This window comes from Hyperoodon ampullatus (genome assembly GCF_949752795.1).
Source record: "Hyperoodon ampullatus genome assembly, chromosome: 3".
NCBI lineage: Eukaryota > Metazoa > Chordata > Mammalia > Artiodactyla > Ziphiidae > Hyperoodon > Hyperoodon ampullatus.
Genome location: NC_136916.1, coordinates 167,808,954 through 167,833,966, shown reverse-complemented (window position 1 = coordinate 167,833,966; position 25,013 = coordinate 167,808,954). Strand labels below are relative to the sequence as shown.

Here is a 25,013-nt window from a genome sequence, read left to right as displayed (position 1 = left end):
CTATTTTCTTAACAAAAATCAAAGTTATTGTTTACTAGTGAGGATGGAGGAGGAATGTTGAAGGGTTGAGGAAAGAGAGAACAGAGTGAAATAGCTGCCTAGGAAGATGGGAGAATGAATTGACTAAGGTAATCCAGTATGATTGCTTGAGCTTTGTGCTCATGAATTCAATATGTGACCAGTTCCGCATTATCAAATGTTCTTTTCCACATTCAACTGTGGAAAAGGCAGGGGGTTGTATTAACCACAATACAACAGTTTCTTGGAGTTCTACCAAGAAACTATTAAGAAGTGAAAAAGTATACAGAGGGGAATGCAATAAGACAAACAAAAAAAAATTAAAAAATCAAAGGCATGAATTTTAAAAAGTAGCGAACAAAACCTATTTACTTGCAGAAGATCTGATTGTCTATATAGAAAATCTAAAAGATACAAATTACTAAAACAAGATGGGAGTTAAAGTTAAACTAGGCAGGAGGTAAAGTCAATTTCATTTCTGCACACGATCAACAATAAATTTGAAAACACAATTTTTAAGACACTATTTACAATAGCAGAAACAAAGCAAAACAAAACAGAAATCCACAAACGAAAACTATAAAGTACCTAAGAACAAATCTAAGGAAAGATTTCTAAGACCTATATGTAGAAAATTATAAACTTCACTGAAGGACATTTAAAACTTTATAAAGAAATGAACATAAACATGCTTGTGGACAAGAAAACTTGACTTATAATACCAATTCTTCCTTAAATTAATCTGTAGATCTAATACAACTCTAATCAAAATCCCAAGATTTGTTGTGGAGTTTAAGTTGACTCTAAAATATATATGGTATACGTCAATTATACCTCAATTAAAAAAATTTTTAAGTAAAGCAAAAAGAAAAAAAATAATTATACATGGAAAAACAAAAGACCAAGAGTAACCAAGACACTTCTGAAGAAGAATAAGAAGGAAGGACTTGTATTACCAGATATTAACACTATTTTAAAAGTTGTAATAATTTTGGTAATGCAGTTTTGGGCCAGGAATAGACAAATTGACCAATGGGATAAAATAGCCCACAAGTAGACCCATGCAAATCTAGAATATTGATAGAGGCCAAAGTGACATCACAGGGGGAAATAAGAGACTGCTCAAAATGGGATGGGAAGTTTGGTTATACATATGGAAACTGTTGAAATATATCCCCACATTGCAACATACATCAAGCTCAAGTCCTGACAGATTACTAATTTAAATATCAAAACTTTTAGAGGGAAAAAAATGAATATCTTTCTGAACTCAGTGTGGGAAAGCATTTTAAAACAAGACTAAAAAAAAACAATAACCATAAAAGAAAAAGAGAACTTCACCTTCATTAAAAAGAAGAACTCTGGATCAGCAAGATGGCAGACTAAGAAGCTTCAGGCCATTGCTCTTCCACAGAGACACTGAGTTAGCAACAATATACAGATCAGAGTACCTTTACAAGAACTTTAGAGACCAGTTGAGAAGCTACAGAACCCAGACCAACATAAAACCAAAAAAGGATTCTAACAAAGGGGTGGGAAAATTTGCAGTGTTTGCCCATCTGCCCTGCCCCCATTCAATCTAGCATGGCACAACCAGGAAGAAACCTCCCACACCAGGGATCCTCCCATGGAATAGAGACAGAAGAGTGGGCTTTGTGTCCAACATTCTGGCTTGTCTGGAGGCTGCTCAAGGGACTGGTTTCTGTCTTGCCTAACTCAGAACACTGATACAACATGCAGCATTGTTTGGGAACTGCTGAAAAGGGGGAGTAATATTGACAAGATGGCAGGCTAGGAAGTTTCAGACCCTCACTTTCCCCCAGAACCACAAAGATAGCAATATACAAACCAGCATACCTTTGCAAGAACTCTACAGGCCTGTTGAGAAGCTACAGCACCCAAACCAAGCTAAAACCAAGAAGGGATTCCAGCAAAAGGGATAGAAAAACTTGCAACATTTTGCACATACATCCATGCCTCTCCTCCTATTTGACTTAGGGCAGCACAACTTGAAGGAAACTTCCCACACCAAGGATCCTCCCTCAGGACAGAAACAAAAGAGCTAACAGTGCCTCCAATGTTCTGGCCAGACCAGGGGCTGCCTGACAGACTGGAATCTGTCTCACTTGACTCAAAAAGCACTGATGGAACTGGCAGCCTTGTTTGGAAACTGCTGAAAACAGATATGATCACTACAGCACATTAAAATTGCAGTTCTGCAGGCAGATGCCAGCGGCAGCAAGAGCTTATGGGCTTCTGAGAAGAAGCAGGGATAAGCAGTTTAGGGAATTTGAGACAGCTAAAAGCACAGAACAAGCCAGAGAAGACACATCCTCAGAAAGGATTTCAGAGGTCCTAGAATCTCTAACTGGGCAGATTGGTAAAGGTCTGCATAAAACCAGTCCATAAAAACTGGAAATGTGGTTGCTTTATCTGGTGCCCAAGTCTCAAAACAACAACAGCAACAGCAGAAGGCATACAAAGAAACAGGCATACATGATCCAATCAAAGGAACAAAATAAAACTCCAGAAAATGACCGTAAAGAAATGCAGATCTCTGAGATGCCTGACAAAGAATTGAAAACTACTGTCATAAAGGTGCTCAATGAGTCACACAAGAACACAGATAACTAAGAGAAATCAGGAAAATAATGCATGGACAAAATGAGAATATCAAAAAGAGATAGAAATCATTTTAAAAGGTCAAACAGAAATTCCGGAACTGAAAAATACAATAACTGAACTGAAAAACTCACTAGACAAGTTTAACAGCAGACTAGATCAAGCAGAAGAAAGAATCAGCAAATTGAAGAGAGATTATTTGAAATCATCAAATCAGAGGAGCAAAAAGAAAAAAGAATGAAGAAAAGTGAAGAGAACCTCAGGAATTTACAGATACTCTCAAATGGGCCTACATATGCAATTATGGGAGTCCCAGAAGGTGAAGAGAGAGAGAGAAAGGGACACAGAGCTTATTTAAAGAAATAATGGTCAAACACTTCTCAAATTTGAGGGGGAAAATGGACATACACATTAAAGACATTCCAATCAGAATAAGTCCAAAGAGACCAACACTGAGACACATTATAATCAAACTGTCAAAAGTCAAAGACAGAATCTTGTAAGCAGCAAGAGAAAAGTGACTTTGTCACATACAAGGGAACTTTCATAAAATTATCAGTGGATTTCTCAGCAGAAGCAGTGCAAGCCAGAAGGGAGTGGGATGATATATTCAAAGTGCTGAAAGGGAAAAAAAAAAACCTGTCAATCAAGAATACTGTAGGGCTTCCCTGGTGGTGCAGTGGTTGAGAGTCAGCCTGCTGATGCAGGGGACACGGGTTCGTGCCCCAGTCCGGGAGGATCCCACATGCCACGGAGAGGCTGGTCCCGTGAGCCATGGCCACTGAGCCTGCGCATCCAGAGCCTGTGCTCCGCAACGGGAGAGGCCACAACAGTGAGAGGCCCGCGTACTGAAGGAGTTCATTACAACTATATTTGCTCTGCCAAAAAAGTGCTTAAAAGAGTCCTGCAAGACAAAACTAAAGGATGCTAGATAGCAACATGAAGTCACATGAAAATAAAAAGTTTTGCAATAATATAAAAACATGGACAAATACAGTAACTTGTATTAATGTTATTTTGGTGCGTAAGTTCACTTTTAATTCTTGTATAGGATTTACATGAGAAAAATATTTTAAAAACTATAAATATGTTAACAAGTATATAATATAAAAGCATGTAATTTATGACATCAATAACATAAAGTGTGGGGATGGAGCTGTATAGGAGGTGATTTTGTATGCAGTTGAAGTTAAGTTGTTATCAGATTAAAAATAGAATGTAATACTTTATGTAATTGCAGTGGTAACTACAAAGAAAAATATATATGTGGAATATATACACAAGAACACAAGAAGGAAATCAAAGCATGTCACTACAAAAAAAAAAAAAAACACAAAGGAAGACAGTAAGAGAGGAAAGGAGGGACAAAAAGCTACAAGACATACGAAACAATAAACAAAATGGTAATAGTAAATCCTTCCCTGTCAGTAATTATTTACATTTAAATACACTAAGTACCCCAATCAAAAGACATAAATTAGCTGAATGGATTAAAAAAAAAAAAAACAGGATGCAATTATATTCTGTCTACAAGAGACTCACTTTAGATCTGAGGACATAGGCTGAAAACAAAAAGATTGAAAAAATATTTCATGCAAATGGCATCCAAAAGATGGCTATACTATTTTATAATCATACAAAATAGACTTCAAGTCAGAAATCATTGCAAGAGACAAAGATATTATATAAGAATAAAAGGTCAATTCACCAAGAAGATATAACCATTATAAATATTTATGCATGAAACATCAGAGCAAACTTTGAAATATAAATATGAAGCAAACTTTGAAAGAATGAAGGGAGAAATAGATAGCAACATAATCATAAGAGACTTCATACTCCACTTTCAATAATGGATAGAACAACCAGACAGAAGATAAATAAGGAAACAGAAGACATGAACAACACTGTAGACCAATTGCACCTAACCGATGTAATCAGAATACTGCACCCAGCAATTGCAGAATAAATTCTTCTCAAATACACACAGAATGTTCTCTAGGATAGATCATATGTGAGGCCACAAAACAAGTCTCAACACACTTAAAAAGATTGAAATTATACAAAGTATATTTTCCAATCACAGTGGAATGAAACTAGAAGTCAATAGAAGGAAAACTGGAAAATCCACAAGTATGTGGAAATTAACACATTCTTAAACAACCAGTGAGTCAAAGAGGTAGTCATAAGGGAAATCAGAAAATACCTTGAGAAAGTTAAAATGAAAACAAGACATATTGCAGCACTATTTACAATAGCTAAGATGTGGAAGCAACCTAAATTTCCATCAACAGATAAATGAGTGAATAAAGAAGATGTGGTGTATATATACACAATAGAATACTACTCAGCCATAAAAAATAATGAAATAATGCCATTTACAGTAACATGGATGGACCTAGAGATTATCATACTAGGTGAAGTAAGCCAGACAGAGAAAGATAAATATCATATAATATTGCTTACATGTGGAATCTGAAAAAAAAAAAAAAGGATACAAGTGAACTTATTTCAAAAACAGAAAGAGACTCACAGACATAGAAAAAAACTTATGGTTACCAAAGGGGAAAAGGGGGTGGGGAGAGGGATAAATTAAGATGTTGGAATTAACACATATACACTACTATATATAAAACAGATAAACAAGGACTTACTGTCTAGCACATGGAACTATACCCAGTGTTTTGTAATAACCTATAAGGAAAGAGAATCTGAAGAATATATATATATATATATATATATATAACTGAATCGTTGTGCTGTACACCTGAAACTAACATGATATTGTAAATCAACTATACTTCATTATAAAAATAAAAAATAATCTGTGAAAAAAAATTTATGGGATGCAGCAATACCAGCACTAAAGGGAAGTTTATAGCTATAAACACATATTAAAAAGAAAAATCTCAAATTAACCACCTAATTTTACGACTTAAGGAACTAGAAAAAGAAGACCCACCAAACCAAAGCTAGCAGATGGAAGGAAATAATAAAGACTAGAAAAGAGATAAATGTAATCGAGAATAGAAAAACAATAGGAAAAAAAGCAATGAAATTAAGAACTGCTTTATTGACAAGCCTTAGCTAGATTAACTAAGAAAAAGAAGACAACTAAAATTGAAGGAGGGGACATTACAATTAATGCCACAGAAATAAGGAGGATATGAGAATATTATGAACAGTTGTATGCTAACAAACTGGATAAGCTAGAAGAAATGGGTAAATTCCTAGAAACATACAACCTACTAATTCTTAAATTGTGAAGGCATAGGAAATCTGAACAGACCAATAACTAGTTAGGAGATTGAATCAGTAATCAAACCTCCCAACAAAGAAAAGCCCAAGAAGGGATGGCTTCATTGGTGAGTTGTTCCAAATATTATATTTAAAGAAGAATTAACACTAATCCTCCTCAAACTCATACCAAAAAAAAATGAAGAGGAAGGAACACTTCCAAGGTCATTCTATGATGTCGCCATTATCCTGATACCAAAGCCAGACAAGGATACTACAAGAAAGGAAAACTAGAGACCAAATCCCTAGAAAACACTGATGCAAAAATTCTCAACAAAATACTAGGAAACTGAATTCAACAGCACATTAAAAGGATTATACACACCATGACCATTGTGATTTGTTCCTAGAACACAGACATGGTTCAACATATGAAACTGATCAATGTAATACACCACATTAACAGAATGAAAGAAAAAAAATCACAGCATCATCTCAATTGATACAAAAGAACATTTGACAAAATTCACCATACTTTCAAGATAAAAATACTTAACAGACTAGAAATAGAAGAAAACTACCTAAACATAATGACAACCATATATGAGAAACTCACAGTGAGCATTATGCTCAATGGTGAAAGACTTAAAGCTTTTCCTCTAAGATCAGGAACAAGGCAAGGAAGCCCACTCTCAACACTTGTATTCAATATAGTACTGGAAGTCCTAACCAGAGCTATTAGACAAGAAAAAGAAATTTAAAAGTATCTGTATATAAAAGGAAGAAGTGGGCTTCCCTGGTGGCGCAGTGGTTGAGAGTACGCCTGCCGATGCAGGGGACGCGGGTTCATGCCCCGGTCCGGGAGGATCCCACGTGCCGCGGAGCGGCTGGGCCCGTGAGCCATGGCTGCTGAGCCTGTGCATCCGGAGCCTGTGCTCCGCAACGGGAGAGGCCACAACAGTGGGAGGCACGCATACCGCAAAAAAAAAAAAAAAAAAAAAGGAAGAAGTAAGATTATCTCTATGCACAGATGCTATGATCTTGTATGTAGAAAACTCTGAGGATTCTACAAAACAAATGAAACAAAAACAAAAAACCTGATTAGAACTAATAAAGGAATTCAGCACAGAAGTCTCATTTTAATATGGATAAGCACTCTCCTCCATATCCAAATACATCCAACACTTCATCCTTTTATGAACAAGGAGGACCAGTTGGGAGATGATGGAATAACTTTGTTCTTTGGTACATTCACAATGCATACTGTTTAAAACTGAAGACTGCCATGTACACTTTTGCACAAACTCTAGGAAGGAAATAGATGGTTGAACAAGTAGGTAAGGAGTCAGTCTGTACGTCTGTGTGTGTGTGATGGATGTGGGAGTATGGTCATGGTGCATGACTTTTCTTATGTAGGAAGATTAGGTAACTGATGACTGTTACATGGCAGCTCTTTAGTGAGGTATTATCTTTTTATTCCCTTAGGTATGGCTTTCAATTGATGGCGGCAACACCTTTGAATTAATAGCTGACTTTCATGATGATATCATAAAGAATACTTATCATAGTTTTTATACTTCAGATATTACTTTTGTTTCCCGAAGTGGAAAGGTTTACTTGACAAAGGCAGGTGAGGAATTCACTTTTATTGGTATAAGCACTACCTGTGAGCCAGGGATTAGATTTATTTTAAAATCTGCCATATTAATGAACTAATCCTAAGGTCACAGACCTATTAGGGGTGATGGATTTAAAAAAAAATTTTACTGTAGTAAAAATAAACATAACAAAATTTACCATCTTAACCATTTTTAAGTGTATAGTTCAGTGGTATTAAATACATGCAAGTATTCTGCAAGCACCTCCAACATCCATAACTCTTTTCATCTTGAAACTCTATACCCTTTAAAAAATAAATCCCCACTCCCCACTCCCCTCTTCCCCACAGCCTCTCACAGCTGCCATTCTACTTTCTGTCTCTATGATTTTGACTACGTTGGTACCTCATATAAGTGGAATCATACAGTGTTTGTCCTTTTGAGACTAGATTATTTCACTTAGCATAATGTTCTCAAGGGTCATCCATGTAATAACATATGTCAGAGTTTTCTTCATCATTAAGGCTGAATAATATTCAGTTGTATGGTATATATGACATTTTGCTTGTCCATTCATACATCAGTGGACAATTGTGTTGCTTCCATGTTATAGCTCTTGTGAATAGTGTTGCTATGAACATGGCTATACAGATATATCTTTGAGACCTGCTTTTATTTCTTTTGGGTATATACTCAGAAGTGGGATCGCTGGATCATATGATAATTCTATTTTTAATTTTTTGAGGAACTTCAATACTGTTTACACAGCACTGTACCATTTTACATTCTGACCCCCAGTGCAAAAGAGTTCCAGTTTCTCCACATTATTGCCAACCCTTGTTATTTTCTGGTCTTTTGATAGTAATCATCCTAATGGATGTGAAGTGGTTTTTCATTATAGTTTTGATCGCATTTCCCTAATTATTAGTGATGTTGAGCATCTTTTTATATCCTTATTGGCCATTTTTTAATCTTTGGAGAAATGTCTTTTGAAGTCCTTTACCTGTTTGTTAATCAGATTGCTTGTTTTTATTGTTGAGTTTTAGGAGTTTTCTATTTATTCTGCATATTAATCCCTTGTCAGATAAATGATTTGCAAATATTTTCTCCCATTCTGTGGGTTACCCTTAACTAATTTGGTTATTTCTTAAGTAGTTTTTTGATGCTATTATAAATGGAATTGTTTTCCTAATTTTGTCTTCTAATTATTCATGTTAGTGTACAGAAATGCAACTGATTTTTGAGTGATGATTTTATATCCTGCTACTTTGCTGAATTCCATTATTAGTTCTAATAGGTTTTTTTTTTTTGGAGAAGCTTTAGGGATTTTTACATATAAGATCACATCATCTGTGAACAGAGATGATTTTACTACTTCCTTTTCAATTCTGATGCTTTTAACTTCTTTCTCTTGCCTAATAGCTCTGGCTAGAACTTCCAGTACTATATTGAATAGAAGTGGTGAGAGTGGGCTTCCTTGCCTTGTTCCTGATCTTAGAGGAAAAGCTTTAAGTCTTTCACCCTTGAGTATAATGTTCACTGTGGATTTCTCATATATGGTTTTCATTATGTTTAGGTAGTTTTCTTCTTTTTTTAAATAATTTTTATTGGAGTATAGTTGCTTTACAATATTGTATTAGTTTACACTGTACAGCAAAGTGAATCAGCTATACATATACATATATCCCCTCTTTTTTGGATTTCCTTCTCATTTAGGTCACCATAGAGCACTGAGTAGAGTTCCCTGTGCTATACAGTAGGTTCTCATTAGTTACCTATTTTATACATAGTATCGATAGTGTGTATATCTCAATCCCAATCTCCCAATTCATCCCACTCACCCCTCCCCCCATAGTTTTTTTCTATTTCTAGTCTGTTAAGTGTTTTATCATGAAAGTATCTTGAATTTTGTCAAATGCTCTTTTGTATCAGTTAAGATGATGTTGTGGGTTTTTTTCTTTCATTCTGTTAATGGGGTATACTACATTGGTCAGTTTTCATATGTTGTTTGCATTCAATGTTCCTTGCATTACAGGAATAAACCCTACTTAGTCATGGTGAATAATCCTTTTAATGGGCTGCTGAATTCTGTGTGCTAGTATTTTGTTGAGGATTTTTGCATCATTACTCATCAGGGATATTGGTCTACAGTTTTCTTTTTTCTTTTTTGATAGTGTTTTTGTTTGGCTTTGGTATCAGGATAACACTGGCTTCATGGAATGAGTTGGGAAATGTTCCTCCTTTTCAATTTTTTGGAAAAGTTTGAGAAGGATCAGTATTAGCTCTTCTTTAAATGTTTTGTTGAATTCACCAGTGAAGCCATCAGGTCCAGGGCTTTTCTTTGTTGAGAGATTTTTTATTACTAATTCAATCTCCTTACTAGTTTTAGGTCTATTCAGATTTTCTATTTCTTCACAATTTACTTAGTCTTGTAGGTTTTTTTTTCTAGGAATTTTTCCATTTTATTTAGCTCATCCAATTTGCTGGTGTACAGTTGTTTATAATACTCTCTTATAATCCTTTCTACTTCTGTAGAAGTAGCAGTAATGTTCTCACTTTCACTTCTGATTTTAGTAATTTGAATCATCTTTCTTTTTTTCTCAGTTCATCTAGGTAAAGGTTTATTGATCTTTTCAAAGAATCAGCTTTTGATTTTATTGATTTTCTTTCTTATTTTTCGACTCTCTGTTCCATTTATCTCTGCTCTAATCTTTATTATTTCCTTTTCCCTTGCTAGCTTTTGGTTTACTTTGTTCTTCTTTTTCTAGTTCCTTAAGTTTTAAAGTTAAATTGTTGATTTGAGAAATTTCTTGATTTTTGTTTTCACAATTTTAATTGAGGTATAATTGACATATAACGTTATATTAGTTTTAGGTATACAACATAATGATTTTATATTTGTAGACATTGCAAAATGATTACCACAATAAGTCTGGTTAACATCCATCACCATACATAGTTACAGATTTTTTTTCTTGTCATGAGAACTTTAAGATCTACTCTCTGAGCAACTTTCACATATGTAATACAGTATTATTAACTATAGTAACCATGCTGTACATTACAGGTATATGTAATTTTATTGTGCTTAGCTTTATTGCACTTTGCAGATACTGCTTTTTTTTAAACGAATTGAAAGTTTGTAGCAACCATCCATTTTCAGATGATGGTTAGCATTTTTCAGTGATAAAGTATTTTTAAATTAAGGTATATACATTATTTTAAAGGCATAATACTATTACACCTTTAATAGACTACAGTCTAGTGTAAATGTAACTTTTATATACACTGGGAAACCAAAAAATTCATGTGACTTGCTTTATTGCCATATTTGCTTTATTGTGTTGGCCTAGAAACAAACTTGCAGTATCTCCTAGGTATTCCTGTACATCTCCATGACTTACTTATTTTATAGTTGGAAGTTTGTACTTTTTGGCTCCCTTCACTCATTCCTTCATTTTTTTTTTTTTTTTTTTTTTTTGCGGTATGCGGGCCTCTCACTGTTGTGGCCTTTCCCGTTGCAGAGCACAGGCTCTGGACACGCAGGCTCAGCGGCCATGGCTCACGGGCCCAGCCACTCCGTGGCATGTGGGATCCTCCTGTACCGGGGCATGAACCCATGTCCCCTGCATTGGCAGGCGGACTCTCAACCACTGTGCCACCAGGGAAGCCCTCTTCCTTATTTTTAATGTAAATATTTAGAGTAATAAATCTCCCCCTTATCACCACTTTCACTTCATCCCATAAGTTTTGGTATACTGTATTTTCATTTTCATTTGTCTGTAGGTATTTTACAATTTCCCTTGTGATTTCTTCTTTGGTAGGTTGCTAGTTTAAGTGAGTGTTGTTTAGTTTCCACAATTTTGTGAATTTCCAGTTTTCTTTGTTATTAATTTTTAACTTCATCTCCTTGTGATCAGAGGAGATACTTTGTGTGATATTTATCTTTTTAAGTCTATTGAAACTTAATTTGTGGCATAACATATAGTCTGCCCTGGAAATTGTTCCATAAGCCCTTGAGAAGTGTATGTACTGTTGTTGGGTGGAATGTTCTGTGTATGTCTATTAGATTCAGTTGGTTTACTGCACTGTTTAAGTACTTGATGTCCTTACCTATCTTCTGTCCGGTGTTCTGTCCATAATTGTGAGTGGGGTATTGACGTCTCCAACTACTGTTGTTTCAGCTGTTGATGTCACAAAATTACATCCTTATACATTGTGTGCCTCCAAACATAAATTAGTAATTCTTTTAAATGCATGTCTCCTAAATTATGTAGAAAATGAGATTTGGAGTTACAAATCCAAGTTAACAGTAAGTAATACTAGCTTTTACATTAATCATTTTTTTCTTTAAATGTATTAGTCTCTTAAATCATATAGAAAACACAAGTACAGTTACAAACCATTATTCACTTTGCTTCAATGATTTTTCTTTCTGTTCCTCAGACTCGCTAATTTTCATTGTCCTATTTTCAAATTAACTGATTCTTTCTTCTACCTTTCAATCCCTCTAGCAAATTTTTAATTTCAGTTATTGTGCTTTTTCAGCTGTAGAATTTCTTTTTGGTTCTTTTAGTTTTTCTATCTCTTTATTGATATTTCCATTTTGTTCATATATTATTTTCTTGACTTTCCCCACATCTTCCTTTAGTTTTTTGAATATCTTTAAGATGGAACCTTTCTGTTGATTTAATTTTTTCCTTTGAATGGGCTATATTTTCTGTTTCTTTGTATGCCTTGTGATTTTTTTGTTGAATACTGGACATTTGAATCTAATAATATAGTAGATCTGGAAATCAGATTCTCCCCCTTCCCCAGGGTTTGCTTTTTTGTTGTTAATGTTTTTTTTTTTTTTTTTAATTGTTGTGGACACTCTCTGTGCCAAGGATTAGCCTGAGATGTAAACTCAAGATCTTCTTAGGTCTTTCCTGAGCCTGTACCTTTCCCCAAGTGTATGTGGTCAGTTTCTAAATTTTCCTTGTGTATGCAGTTGCTTTTGAATGTTCTAGTCTTTCTCCCCAGCTTTACTGAGATATAACTGACATAATATTGTGTAAGTTTAAGATGTACAGTGTAATGATTTGATATATGTATATATTGCAAAATGATTATCACCATAAGGTTAGTTAACACATCAGTCATCTTACATAGTTATAATTTTTTTGTGTGAAGAGAACTTTTTAGACTTACCCTCCTAGCAACTTTCAAATATACGTATAGTATTGTTAACTATGTCACTGTACTGTATGTTGCATCCTTAGAACTTATTCATCTTATAATTGGAAATTTGTCCCCTTCAACCACCTTTACCAATTACCCCTTCCCCATTCCTCTGCCACCACTCCCCTGGCAACCACCATTCTGCTCTCAATTTCTATTAGTTTGACTTTTTTATAGATTCTACATATAAGTGAAGTCATACAGTATTTGTCTTTCTTTGACTGTTTCACTTAGCATAATGCCCTCTGTTTCATCCATTGTTGCAAATGGCAGGGTTTCCTTCTTTTTGATGGCCAAATAATATTCTATTGTGTATATATACCACATTTTCTTTATCCGTTCGTCTGTTGTTGAACACTTAGGTTGTTTTCCTGTCTTGATTATTCTGAATAATGCTGCAATGAAAATGGGGATGCAGATATCTCTTTGAGATAGTGATTTCATTTCCTTTGGATATATACCCAAAAGTTGAATCACTGAATCATATGGTAGTTTTATTTTTGAATTTTGTGGAGTCTTCACACTGTTTTCCACAGTGGCTGCACCAATTTACATTCCCACCAACAGTGTTCTCTTTTCTCCACATCTTCACCAACACTTGTTACCTCTTGTCTTTTTGATAATACCTCAAATGTCCTAGTCTTTAATGTCTGGTTCCCAAAAGGGAAAAAAAGAGACAAATGATGGGGTAGATAAGGGGGAAGGGCCCAGACCTTTAAATTCCTTGGAAGTCATTTCAGCCAGTGGGGAGTGGACTTGCAACACTGAAAGAGGTGCAACAAGAATGGCCACCCTCCTTTTTGTCTGCACCTCTGTGATAAGAAGCTGCAATCAGCAAACAGAGCACAGATCCACAATATTTGGAGGACAAGGTCCTTTTTGCCCACACTGGCTCCTGCAAGCTGTGTGCAACTGCCCCAGGAACACATGCATAACTGCCTGCCCTGAGGCTAGAGGTGGAGAATGGGTAGCTTCTACTGTGCTAAGGGCTGAAATTAACCACAATTTACTACCAGAGTCTTCCTCTGGAAGTTGCAAGCCTTCAATAGACTCCAGAGTTCCCAAACATTACATCAGATAGATTCTCGCAGTGCAATTGCTGTCCAAGTGGGGAGAGAGATTCCTAGTGCATCCCACTCTACCATCTTCCCAGAATCCTCTGGCAGGGGGTGGGGTGGTGATGATGGATTTTTAGGATCTACAAAAATAGGACCCTATGAACAACCCTAAAGCAGGGGGACTATGAAACATCATGCTTTATTCTCATTTACAATTTCAGTGACTTTTTTTACTCTCCCCAAAGACAAATAATAATAGCTCCCACCCACTGAGCTACTATAGTTGTTCTCAGCATGTTACAAATATCATCTCATTTAATATTCACAACAACCAAGTTGAAATAGGTAATGTTAAATTACTTTTACAGTTTAAATTGATATGATTAAACTCACACAGCTTGGACTTCCCTGGTGGTGCAGTGATTAAGAATCTGCTTGCCAATTCAGGGGACATGGGTCCGAGCCCTGGTCTGGGAAGATCCCACATGCCAAGGAGCAACTAAGCCTGTGTGCCACAACTACTGAGCCTGCGCTCTAGAGCCCACGAGCCACAACTACTGAAGCCCATGTGCCTAGAGCCCGTGCTCTGCAACGGGAAACCACCGCAGTGAGAAGCCTGCACACTGTGATGAAGAGTAGCCCCCGCTCACCGCAACTAGAGAAAGCCCATGCGCAGCAATGAAGACTCAATGTAGCCATAAATAAATAAATAAATAAATAAATAAATTTATTTTTTTAAAAAAAAGGGCTTCCCTGGTGGTGCAGTGGTTGAGAGTCCGCCTGCCAATGCAGGGGACGTGGGTTCATGCCCAAGTTCGGGAAGATCCCACATGCCGCGGAGCGGCTGGTCCCGTGAACCATGGCCGCTGAGCCTGCGTGTCCGGAGCCTGTGCTCCGCAACGGGAGAGGCCACAACAGTGAGAGGCCCGCATATCGCAAATAATAATAATAAAATAAAATAAAATAAAATAAAATAAAAAAATAAAGTCACACAGCTTGTAAGAGGTGGAGTTGGGTAAATGATATATGGCTCTCCATTTACTTGGTTTGGTAATTTTGTCATTGATGTCAAATTTTGTCATTGATGTCTTTGATCAAGCCTACATAGCTCCTCTCAGTTTGCACAGTTGAAAGGAAAAATTCATATTGATTGACCTTATTGACAGATGCCTACCCCCTTCCAACACAGTTAAATTTTGTTAACCTGTCTTGGAGCCTAGAATGATAAGGGGACATGGCTCTCAATTTATTTCTCTATCTCTATGATCTGCCTTTTCATGTTGTCATTCAGTTATTGAGGCTTTGAGATCTTGTCTTATTGAATCTATTAATTCATTAAAGTCTTTTGATGCAAAATACAGAGGAAATTTTACCTTATCTTGAGATATGCTTTGTCTGACTGGATTCCTTATATCTCTTATATGCTATCAGTGCCTTCCTATTCTGCCTTTTCCTTTCCCCTTCCCTCCCCTATTCTACCCTCTTCTTTACCCCTTTCCTCCCTCACATCTCCTCCTTCTGTTCCTCCTCCTCCTCTTTTTCTCTGGTTCGTCACTAAAGTGTGCAGCACTGGTAGATCTTCAATTTGCTCTGATGCAATATGGGTAAATTATTCTTGAGACTGTTTGCTTCACCTCATCTAGGTAGCACTTGATTCAGTCTCTCAACTCAGTAAAAGACCTTGGAAGGTGGTGAACCTAACTTCACTTAAGAGGGCTGGTTTTTCCCTTTACTTTTCCTTTGGAAACCATCTCATCCACTGTCAACCTCTGTCTCCTTAGGAGGATATTACTGAGAGTCCTCAGGATTTTGTTGATTTACCTTCCTTCTCTCTATATTGTTTTAAAGGGTTAGACATAGAATAGTGTGACCTGTTACATCAGAAGTTTCTCTTCCTTTCCTTAGCTCATACTTTTCTACCTTTTTGCATATATGGTTCTTTTTTTTTTTTCTTGATTCCTGCTGGTGGTTTTGTTTACTCCAGTTTATTTATCTGTTAAAATATACACAACACAGACTTTAACATTTTAATTTCTTTTAGGGGTATGGCTCGGTAGCATTAGGTATATTCACATTGTTGTGCAACCATCATCACCATCCATCTCCCTCCAGAATGTTTCCATCTTTCTAAACTTAAACTCCATAGCCATTAAACAGTAACTCCCCATTCTCTCTTCCCTCCAGCCCCAGGCAACTGCTTTCTGTCTCTCTGAATCTGACCACTCTAGATACCCCATATAAGTAGAATCATACAGTATTTGTCCTTTTGTGACTGACTTATTGATTTAATATAATGTCTTCAGGTTTCATCCATGTTGTAGCGTATATCAGTACTTCATTCCTTTTTATGGATGAATAATATTTTATTGTATGGATTTGGCACATTTTGTTTATCCATTCATCAGGATATTTGGGTTGATGGACATTTGATGTTTTTTACACTTTTTTGGCTATTATGAATAATACTATTATGAACATCTGTGTACAAGTTTTGTGTAGACATATGCTTTCAGTTCTTTTGGGTATATACTTAGGATTCTCATTGCTAGGTCATATGTTTAACATTTTGAAGAACTGTGAAACTATGGCTGTACCATTTTACATTCCCACCAGCAGTGTATGAGGATTATTTCTCTAAATCCTCACCAACACTTAAAGAGAGGCATGGACATATATACACTACCAAACGTAAGGTAGATAGATAGTGGGAAGCAGCCGCAGAGCACAGGGAGATCAGCTCGGTGCTTTGTGACCGCCTGGAGGGGTGGGATGGGGAGGGTGGGAGGGAGGGAGATGCATGAGGGAGGGGATGTGGGAACAGATGTATATGTATGACTGATTCACTTTGTTATAAAGCAGAAACTAATAAAAAAAAAAAAAAAAAAAAAAAAAAAAGAATTCAGAGGTAACACTCGTCAAATCATGTTCCCAGAAACAGCAATCTTTAGAGAATAAAAGCTGCCTATAAAATAAAAAAAAATAAAAAAAAAAAATAAAAATAAAACAAACAAATAACAGTTTGTTCAAAAAAAAAAATAAATAAAAAAAAATAAATCCTCACCAACACTTATTATTATCTGTCTTTTTAAAATGTTAGTTACTGTAGTGGATGGGAAATTGTATCTCGTGGTTTTGATTTGCATTTCTCTAATGACTAATGATATTAAGAATCTTTCCATGTGTTTATTGGTCACTAATATATCTTCTTTGGAGAAATACTTATTCAAATCCTTTGCCAATTTAAAATTGAGTTAATTGTTTTTTTATTGATGAGTTATAAAAGTACTTTATATATTCTGAATGTAAGTCCCTTAAGAGGTATAGGATTTGCATGTATTTTCTCTCATTCTATGGGTTTTTTACATTCCTGATGGTGTTTTTTGTGGCACAAATGTTTTAAATTTTAATCAAGTCCAATCTCTTTTTCCTTTTGTTGTTTGTGATTTTGCTGTCTTATCTAAGAAACCATTGCCTAATTCATGAGCATGAAGCTTTACTCTTAATGTTTTCTTCAGAGAGGTTTATATTTTTCATACATTTTGGGGTTGATTTTTTCAGGTGTTCATGAGATAATAAAACTACCAATTGTAAAAAAATAATGCTGAAATTCAATAACTTAATAGGCAAGGAAGATCTACCTTCAATACTAGTCTCCTACTAGCCATCCATTTTACATTTGATAGTGTATATATGTCAATGCTATTTTCTCACTTCATCCCAGCTTCCCCTTCTCCTAATAGGAAGCTACCACATAGCACAGGGAGATCAACTCGATGCTTTGTGATGACCTAGAGGGGTGGGATGGGGAGGGTGGGAGGGAGGCTCACAAGGGAGGGGATATGGGTATATTTGTATACATATAGCTGATTCACTTTGTGGTACAGCAGAAACTAACACAACATTGGAAAGCAATTATACTCCAATAAAGGTTTAAAAAAAAAAAAAGGAATACAGTCTCCCCGAAGGTAGATCTCCCAATGTTCAAGTACACTTTTATAGATCATTGGGTAAGTTTGGAGATTGGGGTAAACTTGGAGATACCTGATTAGGTATAACCAGAGTAGGAAATATACTTGGCGCCAAGACAAGAATGAGTCTGGGGGTTTTTGTTTGTTTCTTTGTTTTTAACATTGCCAGCATTCTTGACTGTCCAAGCTTAAAACCAGGTTCTTCTGGTCTTGTAAGTCTATGATATGATTCTAAACAACAAGCTTTCTAAAGGTTTCTGATATGACTTCATAAAGCATGGTTTCTAAGGCCTTGATCCTGTGTCCTTGATGCTCACCAGCAGGAACAGTTTTACCATCATAATATCTCCTCAATGGTCCTTCCTTATTCAAGGATAAGGAGAGAGCACAAAATTCTGATTCTAATCCCTCAGATCTTCCCCACAATGTTTATTTATTCTCGTTTCTGTCAATAAAATTTTGTTCAATTTATGTTGGTATCAAGGTTAATCTTGTGGTTAATTTGTCTGAATCATTTGTTGAGACAGAAGGTGTGCAGTAGTAGTATTTAGAATTCTGACAATCAGGCATCCTGTGACTGTGCAATAAACAAAAATAACTATCAGTATCATTGGGAGGGGTTGGAAAGTAGAGCAAGCTATGGAACATTCCCAGTACTCTGGAAAGGTACCACATGCCCTTTCTTGTCAGTATACCGCTAAGGGTAGCCATTATCCTGACTTCTAATACCATAGATTAGTTTTGCCTGGTTGTGAACTTCATATAAATAGAATTATGTGGTGTATATATATATATATATATATATATATATATATATATATACACATATATATATATATATATTTTTTTTTTTGCGGTACGCGGTCCTCTCAGTGTTGAGGCCTCTCCCGTTGCGGAGCACAGGCTCCGGATGCATAGGCTCAGCGGCCATGGCTCATGGGCCCAGCCACTCCACGGCATGTGGGATCTTCCCGGACCGGGGCACGAACCCGTGTCCCTTGCATCAGCAGGCGGACTCTCAACCACTGCGCCACCAGGGAAGCCCCTGTGGTATATATTTTATGTCTGACTTTTTCCAGTCAATATTATGACTTTAAGATTCCTCCATATTGTCACAAGTATTAGTAATTTTCTCTTTTTCATTGCTGCGTGGTCCTCCATGGTCTGAATATACAACAATTTATTTATCCATTCCACTGCTGGTAGGTATTTGAGTTGCTTCCATTTGGAGCCTATTATGAATAAAGCAGTTATGAACATTCTTGTATAAGTCTTTTACTAGACAGAGCTTTCATTTCTGTTGGGTATAAATATCAGAATGGAATTACTACATCATAAAGTATATGTTTGTTTAGATTTTTGTAAGAAAAAATATTAAATGCTGCCAACGTTTTTCCAATGTGATTTTATCAATTTACTGTCCCACCAGCAATATGAAAGAATTCCAGTTGCTCCCTCTGCTGGCGAAAAGTTAGTATTGTCTTTTAAATAGTAAGCCATTATGGTGAGTATGTAATGGTATCTCACTGAAGATTTAGTTTCCATGAATAATAATGTTGAGCACATTTTCACATGTTCACTGGCCAATCTTTTTTTAAATTTTTATTTATTTTTTGTCTGCGTTGGTTCTTCATTGCTGTGCGCGGGCTTTCTCTAGTTGTGGCGAGCGGGGACTACTCTTCATTGCGGTGTGCGGGCTTCTCATTGCGGTGGCTTCTTTTTGTTGCGGAGCATGGGCTCTAGGCACAGGGCCTTCAGTAGTTGCAGCACGCAAGCTTCAGTAGTTGCAATGCTCAGACTCTAGGGCGTGCAGTCTTCAGTAGTTGTGGCACGTGGGCTCAGTAGTTGTGGCTCGCGGGCTCTAGAGTGCAGGCTCAGTAGCTGTGGCGCACAGGCTTAGGTGCTCCGCGGCATGTGGGATCTTCCCCGACCAGGGATCGAACCCGTGTCTCCTGCATTGGCGGGCGGATTCTTAACCTCTACGCCACCAGGGAAGTCCCTCACTGGCCAATCTTTGTATCTTTTTTTGTAAATTATCTCTTCAAGTCTTTTTAATCAAGTTTTATTGGATTGCCTTTTTTCTTATTGATTTCTATGAGTTTTTAATGTATTATGGATATGAGTCCTTTTTTAGAAATATAATTTGCAAACATCTTTTCCCAGTTAGTGGCTTGTAATTTTTATTCTTTTCCATGGTGTCTCTGGATGAACAAAATTATTAATTTAAAAAATAATAATTTTATTTATTTATTTATGGCTGCATTGGGTCTCCGTGGCTAAATAGGCTTTTCTCTAGTTGCATCAAGCGGGGGCTACTCTTCGTTGTGGTGCATAGGCTTCTCATTTCGGTGGCTTCTCTTGTTGCGAAGCACGGGCTCTAGGCATGCGGGCTTCAGTAGTTGTGTCATACGGGCTCAGTAGTTGTGGCTCTCAGGCTCTAGAGTGCAGGCTCAGTAGTTGCAGCACACGGGCCAAGCTGCTCCATGGCACGTGGAATCTTCCTGGACCAGGACTCAAACCCGCGTCCCCTGCACCAGCAGGCAGACTCCCAACCACCGCACCATCAGGGAAGTCCAAAATTATTAATTTTTAAAAGATCAATTTCTCAGCCTTTTCTTTATAGTTAGTGCTTCTTGCTTCGTATATCCTGTTTAAGAAATCTTTGTCTATGCCAAACTTATGAAGATATTCTCCTGTTTTCTTCTAGGAGATTAATTATTTTAGATTGCTTATATAGGTCTGTTTAAAATTTCTAATTTTGTGTGTGGTGAGGTAAGGTTCCTTCTCCCCCATACAGCTGTCAGATTCTCTATGCTGGCCTTGAGCTGGATATTCAAGGTCATAAGTTGGTTGTTTTGTTGTTGTTATTGTTGTTTTTGGTAAGCTTTCTAATACATCCAATAAGTCATACTAAAAACCATGATTGTTATTGTAATCAAGCACAGCCACCCCATTTGATCACCTAAAGTCTTGCTCTCCACAGACCTACTCCATCCAATATAATTTGAGTAATTGTGTTGCCCTTGCTTGGTATGGATTGCCAGTTCACAATATCTGCCAGGCATAAGAAGTCATCTTTGCATTCCTTAAATGTATAAGCTACTCAGTCCCAGAATCCCACTTTGATACTGTTTCTAGGGACATGTCTGGTAAAAAAAAAAAAAAAATACTGTATCAGTAATAATCCTGGCAAGAACCTAATACCACTCAAGTGTTTCACCTGAAGAGCCTTTATAAGGGAATTATTTGCAGAATGGTGGACAGAGTTAAAGGAACCAATAATAATATTTAAATATCCAGAGACTAGCAATGGAAGAAAGCCATTACAGTCCCTTTAGTTAAAGGGGTAATGCAAATAAATAGATGATAGATAGATAGATAGATAGATAGACAGACAGACTTCTCTTTCCTTCCCTTGTTCTTATCTCCTGCTAGTGCCTTTCACTGGCCAAACCCATTTAGAATCCAGCTGGAAACAGAGTGGAAGTATTGAAATACATACGGGTGAGCCTTTCAGTGCACCGAATATGGAAGAGGAAGTCTGAGAATGGATCCAGGGGAATGGGCAAATAGAGAATAAATACATATTATGAAACAGAAGTCAAAATAGACTAAGCAAGATTACTTTGAAAATAGTAAAAATATTTAATACCTCAGAAAACTAAACTAAATTGGCAATATAAATTATTAAAAATTATAGATATAAACTATAGAAACATGTCCACATATAGAATGAATAAATAATTAGAAAGAATCTCGGATGACAAATATAGATGCTAAAGATTGAGAAATTGCAAGTGGTAGGGATTTTCAGTGATGAACAAAGGTGGTGGCTCTGTATTTCTCTTCCTGGCACATTGTAGCCCTCTGATATGAATGAATGGATGAATAAATACTGAAAATAGGAAGAATAAAGGAAACCAAAATTGATAAAACATTAATTTTTTTAACTAAAAGCAAAACCAATAATAAAAGCAAAAACACTTCTGAATTATTTGAAATAGAAAATGTAAAGCCAGGGACTTCCCTGGTGGCACAGTGGTTAAGAATCTGCCTGCCAATGCAGGGGACACGGGTTTGAGTCCTGGTCTGGGAAGACCCCACATGCCGCTGAGCAACTAAGCCCGTGTGCCACAACTACTGAAGCCCGCATGCCCTTGAGCCTGCGTGCCACAACTACTGAGCCCACGTGCCACAACTACTGAAGTCCACATGCTCTAGGGCCCATGAACCACAACTACTGAGCCCATGCTCTGCAACAAGAGAAGCCACCACAGTGAGAAGCCCGCACATCACAACGAAGAATAGTCTCCACTCGCCGCAACTAGAGAAAGCCCGCGCACAGCAATGAAGATCAAATGCAGCCAAGAAAAAGAAAATTTTTAAAGCACACCAAAAAATCAAGCCAGCCTTGGATTTTTCTGCTACAACAATGAATATCACATATTCTTTTAAAGGACTTTCAGAGAAAAATATTACCTAAGAGCCAACTCAACTAGTTGTTCATATGCAAAACCAACAGAAGAATGTTGTAAACATATTTCATCAAGTGTGAGCTTCACTGAGTGTAAGATACACTTTGTTCTATTAACACAAAGAAAGGAAAAACTCTTCCAATTAAACTTTAACACAGTGTTTTAACAGGGATCGTGGATGATGCATGGATTGTGCTGACATTTCCCCAGCGTTCTGTGTGATAAGGCAATAAGTTCATGTGTATCTCCATAGTAAAACATAATGTAATTTCATCTACTTGTAGGTTTCTTTTTTCTTAGGTCTTATAAAATACTTGGTGATTGTTCTACAAGAAAATGTGGCAGTGTGGTAATTCTTTAGCGACTTTTGCTTTATTGATAAATCTATGCCCTGCTTTGTTTTTCTCTCTTGCTGAACCCATAATAATTTTGTTTCAATAACAGATTATAATGTAATATTTTAAGGCATTTTAAGCAGCATTAAAACTCAACATGTGGGCTTCCCTGGTGGCGCAGTGGTTGAGAGTCCACCTGCCGATGCAGGGGACACGAGTTCGTGCCCCGGTCCGGGAAGATCCCACATGCCGCGGAGCGGCTGGGCCCGTAAGCCATGGCCGCTGAGCCTGCACGTCCGGAGCCGGTGCTCCGCAACGGGAGAGGCCACAACAGTGAGAGGCCCGTGTACCTCAAAAAAAAAACAAAAAACAAAACAAAACAAAAAAAACAATACAACTCAACATGTATTGTACCAGTGATTCAGGAAAGTGATGGCAGTATAAAGAGCGGAGACAAAGTATAATACATACATGTGTAGCCAATTGACCATTATGGCGTGAGTGCCACCTAGTGGACAATGATTATAAGACAGATCAATTATAAAATATCTCCATTTCCAAGATGTTAAAATGTGAAGAAAAAAAAAAGTGTATCTTATGTTTATAGATGAAATATGGCATATTGAATCTTAACAATTGTAATGGTTAATTTTATGTGTCAGCTTGACTGGGCCAAGGGGTGCCCAGATTAAACATTATTTCTGTGTGTGGCTGTGAGGGTGTATCTGGATGAGATTAACATTTGAATCCATAGACTGTCCTCTTCAGTATGGGTAGGCATCATCCAGTCTCTTAAGGGCCTAAGTAGAACAAAAAGGTGGAGGCAAGAGGAATTCACCCCTTTTGCTTCTTGCCCACCAGCTTGAGCTCGGACATCATCGGTCTTCTCCTGCCCTCCCACCCCACAAACCCAGTTCTCAGGCCTTTGGGCTTCAACTGGGAGTTACACCATCAGCTCCCCTGGTGCTTGGGTCTTTGGTTACAGACAGCAGATCATAGAACTTCTCAGCCTCCATAATTGCATGAGCTAACTCCTCGTTCTAAATTTCACAATAAATAAATATATATATTGGCTTGTCCAGGGTGATTGTGGTGAGAAGTGGCTGGGTTCTATATATATTTTGAGGCTAAAGTCAGTAGGATTTGCTGACGGATTAGACACAGGGTGTGAGAGGAAGAGAGGAATTAAGAATGGCTGTATGGTTTTTGGACTGAGCGGCAGGAATAACACAGTTGCCCTTACTGGAAATGAGGAAGGCTGAGGATGGAGGAGGTTTATGTGAGGATCGGGAGTTCAGTTTGGGATGAGTTCCATGTGAGATGCTTGGCTGACATGCATATGGAGATGTCATTAGGCAGTTAGATAAGTCTGGAGTTCAGGGAAGAGAATGAGATGGGAGGTTTAAATTTGGGACTCATCCACATAAAAATGGATTTAAAATCCTGAAAGCAGAAATAGAGACACAGACATAGAGAACAAATGTATGGATACCAAGGGGGGAAAGGGAGGTGGGATGAATTGGGACATTGGGATTGACATATATATACTACTACACATAAAACAGATAACTAATGAGAACCTCCTGTATAGCACAGGGAACTCTACTCAGTGCTCTGTGGCGACCTAAATGGGAAGGAAATCCAGAAAAGAGGGAATATATGTATATGTAGAGCTGATTCACTTTGCTGTACAGCAGAAACTAACACAACGTTGTAAAGCAACTATACTCCAATAAAAATTAATTTAAAAAAATAAAGTAAAATCCTGGAACTGGATGAGATCTCCAGAGATAATGGTAGAAGATATCTAAGAACTGAGTCCTGGGGCACTCCAGTGTTTAGGGGTCAGGACAGGAGAAACTAGAGAGGATTAGGGAGCTTGGTGGGGGGAGGGGTGTGGAAATCATCCTTTCTCATCCTGAAACCTCAGCGTTCACTCTGTCTCCATCCTCCATCCAGGAGAGGGGACACTTTCTTTGTCTGGGTCAGTGTTTGGTTCAGTGAATGTTGCTGCATCACCAGATGACTGCCAGTTCCTCTCAACGTGTTGCCCTAAGACACAAGAGAAATGCAAAACACCAAGTTTGGTTCTACATATTAATCCTAGTATAGCTAATGACCCAGTGGTCTCTACTGATAATTCCCCCTTGCCTCCCCAAGGGTTATTTTCTCACTGCCTTCTACCTACTCAGGAGTCTGATTTCAGTGTTAGGAAGAGAACCCACTGCCGGAGGAGCTAACCTCTTTTCCTCTCTACTTCTAGACACCCCCTCACTCTGTCCTTCACCTACTTCAGCGAACAGGTTCTGTAATGAAATGGAGCTTGAAAAAGACTTTCCAGGGACTTACCAAAGACTAACATGAACTCCGCTAATTCTGGAGTCTCAGAGCCCTTCTCCCACCTCTTAGTTTAAATAGAGTTTTTATAAGGTATAGTTTTTAAAGTTCTCTAGTTGTATCGTATCAATATCAAGAGATGTCT

General features: G+C 37.3%; 1 protein-coding gene across 1 annotated transcript in view; it reads left to right on the top strand.

The window, feature by feature from the left end:
* Positions 1 to 25,013, top strand: part of CATSPERB (cation channel sperm associated auxiliary subunit beta) — a gene marked incomplete at both ends in the record, with an annotated part of 130,255 nt that overhangs the window by 56,734 nt on the left and 48,508 nt on the right. Inside the window, one exon of the mRNA XM_079699198.1 lies at positions 7,363 to 7,507. Within this exon, the coding sequence (XP_079555324.1) occupies positions 7,363 to 7,507 (145 nt within the window). The remainder of the gene's footprint in view (positions 1 to 7,362; positions 7,508 to 25,013) is intronic.